Source organism: Octopus bimaculoides, chromosome 17, assembly GCF_001194135.2.
Source record: "Octopus bimaculoides isolate UCB-OBI-ISO-001 chromosome 17, ASM119413v2, whole genome shotgun sequence".
Taxonomy (NCBI): domain Eukaryota; kingdom Metazoa; phylum Mollusca; class Cephalopoda; order Octopoda; family Octopodidae; genus Octopus; species Octopus bimaculoides.
In genome coordinates this window covers 5,662,486-5,672,455 of record NC_068997.1, presented here as the reverse complement: position 1 = coordinate 5,672,455, position 9,970 = coordinate 5,662,486, and the positions used below count along the sequence as shown (strand labels likewise).

At 39.0% G+C, this 9,970-nt stretch overlaps 1 protein-coding gene across 1 annotated transcript in view; it reads left to right on the top strand.

Moving 5' to 3' along the window:
- The window catches only part of LOC106868964 (phosphatidylinositol 3-kinase catalytic subunit type 3), a 77,725-nt gene that overhangs the window by 48,022 nt on the left and 19,733 nt on the right, over positions 1-9,970 (top strand). The window contains exons 8-11 of the mRNA XM_014914439.2: positions 340-432; positions 2,605-2,790; positions 4,145-4,284; positions 6,183-6,270. Coding sequence (XP_014769925.1) covers positions 340-432; positions 2,605-2,790; positions 4,145-4,284; positions 6,183-6,270 — 507 coding nt within the window. The remainder of the gene's footprint in view (positions 1-339; positions 433-2,604; positions 2,791-4,144; positions 4,285-6,182; positions 6,271-9,970) is intronic.

Here is a 9,970-nt window from a genome sequence, read left to right as displayed (position 1 = left end):
ATTAGTTTAATGCTCAGGAACAATGAGAAAGTCTTGACATTTTGAGCCTACACTCTTCAGCAGAAATGATTGAGAACAAAAAATGAAGAGAGAATGATAAAAATATCATATATATATATTATATATATACCAGAGTAAGCACATAAATGCAAAACAAGGTGGAAAAAATAGTACTCAAATACCAGAGGTAGAGTAATATGCTTTATTAAAAAGCAGCAAAAATATCACAAAAACTGCAATATTTTGTGATATTTTTGCTGCTTTTTAAATAAAGTTCACACACACACACACACACACACACACACACACATAATCATTGTTGTATTTCTTTCATTGTAGGCTATCTGCAGTTATCCCTCTACAAAAGCTTTAACATCAGAAGAACAAGATTTAGTTTGGAAATTCCGTTTTTACCTCAGTAGTCAAAAGAAGGTAAGTAGTTGTTGTTGTGATGAGTCGTAGTAATGTTGTCGGTGTGGGTGGGAATTTGTTGTCGTAGGTGTTGTGATGGTGGAGTTGGAGGGAGTGTTGTAGCTGTTGTTTCAGAATGTTGGTGTCACAAGTTGTAAATGTGGAAGAAAACTATCTTTCCTCTTCCTCCTCTTCCTCCTCCAGTCCATTCTGCCAAGAATTAAATGTCTTTTGAACTCTTGCGAATATATAAAAAGGATTATATTAATGGTTTGGTTTGAGGAGGTGGGGAGAGGCAACATTTCTGACCATTTCCCAAGGGTCTTTGTGAGTGATGGGAGAAAAGAGACAGTAATTTTCAGATACCAAACCTGGTTTGATTACTTGGAGTAGACTATATTCTATTAAAGACACCCCAAGAAACAGCTAATGGTGCCTGGACAAAAATTAACTCTGCCATTCAAGAACAACAAATTCATAAAGTTTTCCTTCTCTCATATTTCAGTCACAAGTAATTGCAATTAAAAACAGCAGTGTTGATATTAATAGCAATTAAAAACAGCAACAACAGTGATATTAATTGCAATTGAACACAGCAACAATAGCTAAACAAGGGTTTCTTTTTTTTTTTTTTTTATCATCAGGTAAATGAGTGTTTGATTAGGTGGCAGTACTGTGTACATGTACCTCTTATAAACAAGGTGCTGGGTTCATGTACCTCACAGGGTCACACTGTTGGGTACATACTCCTCAGAGAGAGACAGTACTGGGCACATATACTTCTTATGAACACTTGTGTACGTGTACCTCATAAGAACACAATGCTGAGTATATGTACATCATGCAATACACAGCACTGAGTAATATACCTCTTATGAACATTACTGGGTACATGTATCAAGTACTCACAGTACAGTGTACATGTACTTCACAAGGACACAACTGGGTACGTCTATCTCTTATGAACACTGCTTGATACATGTACCACATAGATACTTGGTGCTGAGTGCATGTACCTCATAGGGACAAAGTGCTGGATAACTGTACCATAAAAGAAACAGTCCTGGGTACATGTACCTAAAAAAAAATAATAATAAAGTGCTGGATACATGTACTTCATAGGGACACAGTGCAAGCATATAAGAGAGCTATGTAGTTGCTCAGCCATATAGAAATTCTTTTATAGAAGTCAAATTTTCTTCAAATTACACCTTACTTTCTTTAAAATAAGAAAAGACACATTAAATAAGGCAATCCTAGATAGATTATGCCTGAAAAAAAGAGATGGTTATGAGTGAAACACTTTCTATAAAGATTTAACTAGGGCTAAACAATTACAACACTAATAAAAGATTTACTAAGGCTATAATTTCCATGACACTAAAGCTTATTATTATTAAGGCGGCAAGTTGGTAGAATCATTAGCATACCGGGCAAATGCTTAGCAGCATTTCGTCCATCTTTACATTTTGAGTTCAAATTCCTCCGAGGTCAGCTTTACCTTTCATCCTTTTGGGATCAATAAATTAAGTACCAGTTACACACTGGGGTTGATGTAATTGACTAGTCGCCTCACCCAAATTTCAGGCCTTCTGCCTATAATAGAAAGGACTATTATTATTATTATTATTATTATTATTAAGGTGGTGAGCTAGCAGAAATGATAGCACGCCAGGCAAAATACTTAGCTGTATGTCATATGTCACTATGTTTTGAGTTCAAATTCTGCCAAGGCCGATTTTGTCTTTCATCCTTTCAGAGTCAATGAATTAAGTACCAGTGAAACACTAAGATCAATGTAATCGACTTGTTCCCCCCTCCCCCAAAATGTCAGGCTTTGTACTTTTAGTAGAAAGGATTATTATTATTAAGGCAGCAAGCTGGCAGAATCATTAGCACACTGGAAAAAGTACTTAGCAGATATTTCATCAAGCTCTACATTCTGAGTTCAAATTCCACCGAGATCAACTATATCTTTTATCTTCTCAGGGTCACTAAAATAACCACCAGTCAAGCACTGGCATCAATGTACTCGACTAGCCCTCTGCCCTTAAAATTTCAGACCTTCTGTCTATCGTAGAAGAAAATTATTCTTTCGTTCTGGAAATATTTATGGCTGATTACATTTTTTAAATCTTTATGGCTTCTTTTGTTTGTTGTTGTTAATTAATTTCACTTTCTCTCTTCTTGCAGGCCTTAACAAAGTTTCTGAAATGTGTCAACTGGAGTTTGCCTCAAGAAGTAAAACAAGCTCTCGAGCTCCTTCTCAAGTGGAACCCAATGGATGTAGAAGACGCTCTTGAGCTTTTCTCACCTGCATTCACCCATCCTGCTGTCCGAAAATATGCTGTGTCTCGTTTAGCCCAGGCTGATGATGAGGTAAGTTAACATAAACTGCTGTGTTTGTGCATGTGGTGCAGTGGGGTGAAATTTTGTGTTAAATTTGGGAATTCTGCTACAGAGACATTGACAAGCTTATGGCAATGAGGCAATGCATCGTACACAATGTTTCTAATAGCACAGGCACCTTAAAAGTAGAAGAACATCCTTGGAAGACGATGAGCAAACTGGAAGACCTACCACGAGTATCACCCCCAGAAATGTGGTATTGTGCATTAAGAATTCGACCCCCAAGGCCAGACCATCGAGAGTTCTACTGTGATGTTTTGAAGCATTTGAGGGAGGACGTTGGGCAAAAATGACTGGATCTGTGGAGCGCGAAGAATTGAATTCTTCACGGAGTTTGCCTCACCCGTAAGCTTCTTGCCAAAATCAACATGGTATCACTTCCACACCCACCCTATTCACCAGATTTAGCACCTGCAGACTTCCATCTCTTCCCCAAGTTTAAAATGCAGCTCAAAGGTCACCATATTAACACTGTTGTTGAGATCCAGAGTGAATCATAGAAGGTCCTCAACTTGCTTATGGAAAACAGTTTCTGGGCCAGATTCCAAAGTGACAGGGACACTGGGACTGGTGTATTGCTGCGCAAGGTGACTGTTTTGAAGGAGATGATGGTAAAACTTAGGTAAATCAGTTATTTTTTATTAAACACAACTAGTCCAGGAACCTTTTGATACCACCTCATATATGTGTGTACATCTGTTACTTTAGGCTGTTATATAACCCAGTAATTGTTCCACCATTTACTTCACCTAAGATGTCTTACCATATATATGTATGTGTGTGTATACACATATGTTGCTTTAAACTGTTATATAACCTTGTTACTTTTCTACCATTTGTTCATCGAAGGTGTCTTATTGTATACATATGTATTTGTGTGTATACAAACATGTATATGTGTGTACATGTGTATATACTTGTACGTGTGTGTGTTATGTGTAGTATCGCCTGACTGGCCTTCGTGCCGGTGGCACGTAAAAGCACCCACTACACTCTTGGAGTGGTTGGCGTTAGGAAGGGCATCCAGCTGTAGAAACTCTGTCAAATCAGATTGGAACCTGGTGTAGCCATCTGGTTCACCAGTCGTCAGTCAAATCATCCAACCCATGCTAGCATGGAAAGCGGACGTTAAACGATGATGATGATGATGATGATGTGTTACTTTAAACTGTGATAAAACCCAGTTATTGTTCTACCATTTTGTTCACCAAAAATGTCTTACTGTGTGTGTGGTGTGTGCGTATTATGTATATACATGTGTGCATACTATATGTGCGTGTATGTATCAAAGATATTATACTGAAAATGTCTTCAACTATTTCAGGATTTACTTCTTTATCTGCTGCAACTGGTCCAGGCTCTCAAATATGAAAACTCTGAAGAAATTCGAAAGGGTTTCGAAACATCTCCCCCTCGAACTGAAACAACTGATGTGATGGAAGGAACAATTACAGAACGAGAACGGTAAAACAATGGGTTTCTTTTAAACATACTTGACAATGAATAAGTGCAAAGGACTGAATGTATGAAGCAAATAGGGAGTAGTACGATGCTACTTGTCAACAAGATACTGTTGTTGTTGATCACTAGGTTAGACCTGATCCAGTACACTCATTGATGAAAAGCATTCTAACAATACCTGTCTTTTTTGTATATCTGACATTTCAGCAAAACCCACGACTTGGTCTTACCACCCAGGCTAAGAACTAGCATCGTTGGTTCTTAACACAGGCAGTAGGACTCATTTGTGAGTATCATGAGTTTATAAGGTTTTGCTGTGGAATAGCTATATGGCTACTCACATTTAGAAGAAGAGAGGGGGGAAATGATTAGTAGGAGCTGCAAAGACATAAATAGTGGTGATGAGAGAGAATTACTTTTGGGCCCAACTTAGTTTCTAGACCTAGAAATAATGATTCATTGTTTAATATAAACAAATTCTGATTTCTAATTTTGACATTAGGGAAAGGTCATAGTTGATTAAACCAATGCCAGTTTATTACTGGTACTTATTTTATTGATGTTGAAGAGTATATAGACAGTGTGTTCTAGCAGGATTTGAACTCAGAATCTAAATGGCCATAAAGTCCCATAAATCTCATTTTGTATGGCATTCTACCATTTCTGTCATTATTGTTGTCATCACTCTACATCCATTTTTACCTGCCAGCATGGATTAGGCGGATCTGCTCAAGTGCACAGTCTCACTTCTTGTTAGCTCATTTTCTTAACTCTTCTGACACCAACCTGCCAGGGACTGGCCATAGTTTTTCTGTATTAAAGTGATCTAAATTAAAACCTTCCGTCAAAATTTCATGTTAATTTGTGTGCCAAACATCATCATCATCGTTTAACATCCGTTTTCCATGCTGGCATGGGTTGAACGGTTTGAGTGGGGTCTGGGAAGCCAGGAGGCTGCACCAGAAGAGCTAGCATCAACCACGATTGGATGGTGCTTTTTATGTGCCACCAGCACGGAAGCCAGTCAAGGTGGCACTGGCATCGGCCACATTCGGATGGTGCTTTTTACATACTACCAGCATGGGGCTCACAACTACAATTTCCATTTGATTTGAACTTGATATTGCTGATGTTGATGTACTTGACTCAATAGGTCTCCTCAAGCATGGCATGTCACCCTACGATCCAAGGTACTTTTGAGTGGGCTGGTTATGTGACACTGGTGTAGGTTACAGCTGTGGACTCACTTTATTTGCCGGGTCTTCTCAATCACAGCATACCTCCAGAGGTCTCGGTCTCTTGTCATTGCCTCTGTGAGGCCCAACATTCGAAGGTCATGCTTCACCACCTCATCCCATGACTTCCTGGGTCTCCCTCTACCCCAGATTCCTTCCGCTGTTTGGGAGTGGCACTTCACACATCTCTCCTCATCCATACGCATCACATAACCATACCAGAGCAGTCATCTCTCTTGCACACCACATCCGATGCTTCTTATGCCCAACATTTCTCTCAGGGTTCTTACACTCTCTCATGTGTGCACACTGACATTACACATCCAGTGCAGGTGCCACACTAAAAAGCATTCAGTCCACACTGTGAAGTGATTGGCATTTGGAAAGGCATCCAGCTGTAAAAGCCAAGCCAAAACTGACCTCACCTTTGCTGGTGCCATATAAAAAGCACTCAGTCCACTCTGTGGGGTGGTTGATGCTAGGAAGGGCATCCAGCTGTAAAAACCATGCCAAAACAGACACAGAAACCTGGTGTAGTCTTCTACCTGGCCAGCTCCTGTCAAACCATCCAATTTATGCCTGCATAAAAGGCAGACATTAAACGATGATAATGTTGTACATGAAGACTCCCTAATTTTGATCTTTACTCCTTTATTTCTGTTGCAGCTCACAGAGCGTTGATTCATTCCTTGATGCTTTATCTGGAACAACCACTCGACCAGATGAAAGTCCTGAGAGTAAACTAGAGAGAGAGGTATAAATTTACCAGTTCCTTCTTTTGTTTTTTTGCCATTTTGCTTTCTCGTCATATGTCTGTCTGTCATTCACAATGTCCTCTTCATACTTTGTTGTTGGATGATTCCAACCACCCCACAAGTGGCTAAAGAACTTATTGTTATAGATTAAAGAACTGTGAGCGATTGGCAGCTCAGGTTGGTAGCAGTTCACTGTGAGCCGTTGATGTAGAGCATTGAGGCTTGTGTAATATTAATAGAAGTGGTTCATGTATATACTTTCTTCCCCATTGCTTCCTTATATTATATGTCTAATACAAAGATGTAAAAGTGGTAATGAGTTGTTTGAAGCTTGCGTTGGATGTTTAAAATTTCTTTTTTTTTATACGAAACCAAAGAAAAGAAATCATTTATCATGGAGAACTTATTGGCTTCTCTGGTGCAGTTGCAACAGCAATAGCAGCAGCAACAGTAACTACAACAGCAACAACAACAAAACCAACAGTTGCTGGAATCGGTGTTGAAGGAGTCTGAAAATACTTCAGGTTCATAGTCACCAGACAGCATAGCAAACTCAATTGGAGAATTCAAATACAACCCAGAAGGAAGTATTACCTTCTCTGCATATTTTCATAGGCACAAAGACATCTTCAAAGAAGAGTGTAAAAGTCGGTCCGACATGAAAAAGTACGACTACTTTTAAGAAAGTTATCCCCTGCCAGACACGAAAAATATAGTAACTATATTCTGCCTAAGAAGCCAGGTGGGATTTGTTTCAATGAAATAATTAATATTTTATTGAAAGCTTTCAGTGAAAGAAGTTCCCTGTTCAATACTCGCTGGCAATGTTTAAATTTGGTCAAAAAAGATGAAGATTTTGACACCTATGCAGTGTTGGCTATAGTCTCGTCACCCCTATAGTCAATCAGCTGATACATGGAGTCATATCCAATGACTGGTATAGCAGCACCATAGTCAACTGCTACAAAGGTAAAGGTGACACTTTAGATACAAATAATTACAGAGGTATCAAGTTGTTGGATCAGGTAATGAAAGTCACGGAGAGGGTCATAGCCCAACTAATTAGGGAGAGAGTCAGTCTAGATGAGATGCAGTTTGGGTTTGTACCAGGGAAAAGCACCACTGATGCTATATTTCTGGTAAGACATAGCCAAAGGTAAACCTTTGTACCTGGCTTTCGTTGACATGGAGAAAGCCTTTGACAGGGTCCCCCAACCCCTTATCTGGTGGTCAAGGCAGAAACTAGAGATAGATGAGTGGTTAGTGAGAGCTGTACAAGTCATGTACTGAGATGCTGTCAGTAAGGTGAGAGTTGGCAATGAGTACAATGAAGAATTCCAGGTAGGGGTAGGAGTACACCAAGGGTCAGTCCTCATCCCCCCTCTTATTCATCATAGTCCTCCAGGCAATAACAGAGGAATTCAAGACAGGATGACCCTGGGAACTCCTCTATGCTGATGACCTTGCTCTAATTGCTGAGTCACTACCAGAACTAGAGGAAAAGTTTCAGGAGTGGAAGCAAGGTTTAGAATTGAAGGGCCTCAGAGTCAATCTATCAAAAACCAAAGTCTTGATAAGTAGGAAAGCAGACAAACCATAAATCCCTTCAGGTAGATAGCCCTGCTCAATCTGTAGAAAAGGCGTAGGTAGAAACTCCATAAGATGTACCCAGTGTAAGCTATGGACACATAAGAGGTGCAGCAATATTAAAGGAAGACTAACTGAGAAGTTAGTTTTTGTGTGTGGCAAATACTCAGGGGCAATAAACACTGAAAATGTGCAGAAAACAGCTTCTGTCACATGCCAGGGGGAAAAACTACAACTAGTTGATAGCTTCCGTTACTTAGGTGACCAAGTCAATAGTGGGGGTGGTTGCTCTGAGAGTATAGCTACTAGAATAAGAATAGCCTGATAGCCTGGGCAAAGTTCAGAGAGCTCCTACCTCTGCTGGTGACAAAGGGCCTCTCACTCAGAGTAAAAGGTAGACTGTATAATGCATGTGTGCGAACAGCCATGCTACATGACAGTGAAACATGGGCCATGACTGCTGAGAACATGCACAAGTTTGCAAGAACATGCACAAGCTTGCAATGAAGCTAGTCTGCTCTGCTAGATGTGTAATGTCAGTGTGCTTACACGACAGAGTGTAAGCACCCTGAGAGAAAAGTTGGACATAAGAAGCATCAGATGTGGTGTGCAAGAGAGACGACTGCACTGGTATGGTCATGTGTTGCATATGGATGAGGAGAGATGTGTGAAGAAGTGTCACACCCTAGCAGTAGAGGGAACCTGTGGAAGAGGTAGACCCAGGAAGACCTGAGATGAGGTGTTGAATCACAACCTTCAAATGTTGGGCCTCACCGAGGCAATGACAGTGATGAAGACCTTTTGAGATATGATGTGCTTGAGAAGACCCAGCAAGCCAAGTGAGACCATAACTGTGCCCTATGCCAGTGCAGCATACCAGCCCATTTAAGAGTACCCTTCAATCATTGGGCAATAAACTGTGCTTGCAAAGACCTGTTGAGGCAAGTGAAGTTGTTGTTGTGGCCAATGAAAGTACCGCCTGATTGGCACTTTTGCCGGTGACACATGAAAAGCACCATAGCTAGAGTGTGTGATGCCCAGAGCAGCCCTTGATAATTATTTGTTGTTGCTGTTATTTACCACTTTTGTAAGAGAGTGTAACCTCTTGCTACTGAGAAAACTTACACTGGGATACAAATATGCAAAGCCCAGTATACTCATCATTGACTATCCATCTGATAAGGGTACACCAAGCCCATGCGTCACAACCATGTGTGCAACATGGTGATCTCATATCAAGGTAAACAGTGCATGATCTTGCAAGTAGGACTCAGAATTTTCTTTGAGTTGAGTATCCCATCCCACTCAAAAGGCCTCTGAATAAGGGTTGTTTGAGGATGATGAATGTAACACCCATATTTCCAAAGGTAAATTATTCAAACTTCCAAAGAATCCTTCTCAATACATGGCTAAGATGCTCCCCAACTACTCCTGTTTGTGACCGGATGCATATATTGTCAGCCACTAAGGAACATGCTCAAATGGTTAAGCTCAAACAACTGACAAGCAAATCTGCAGTATAGAGCAGAATATTTGCTATAATCCATCTTTTACACCAAGACAAAACATGTACATGATAACACTCCCAATCAGTTAAAATCAGAAGTCATGAGAGCCACTGCCTGATATTGCATCAGGGCATTATTATTATTTAAGAATATATATATATTTATCTATATATATAGTTTTGGATTTTTATCCCTAATATTATTATTTATACTATTCATTTGGTTCTTTATAGATTATTTTAATAGATAACTTATTTAACACTATATTATTTAGAAGTTATAGTTTCATTTCAACATAATATTAGAACTTCGATTGGAATAGTGTTGATATATTTTCGATTATTTTTGATTAATATTATTTGATTAATTATTAATCTTTATAGTTTATAATATCGTTAAAGTTTTTTGGTTTTTTTAAAATCAAATCTTTGTATATATATATAAAGTTTAACCTTTTATTCTTAATAATTTTTTCTTTCCTAATTTTTTCATTCATAATTTTTTCCATTCATAATTTTTTCATTCATATTTTTTATTATTACGTTTGTAGAAATAAATAATCTTGTATTTTTCTATTATTCAATTGATCTTTAATCATAATTAA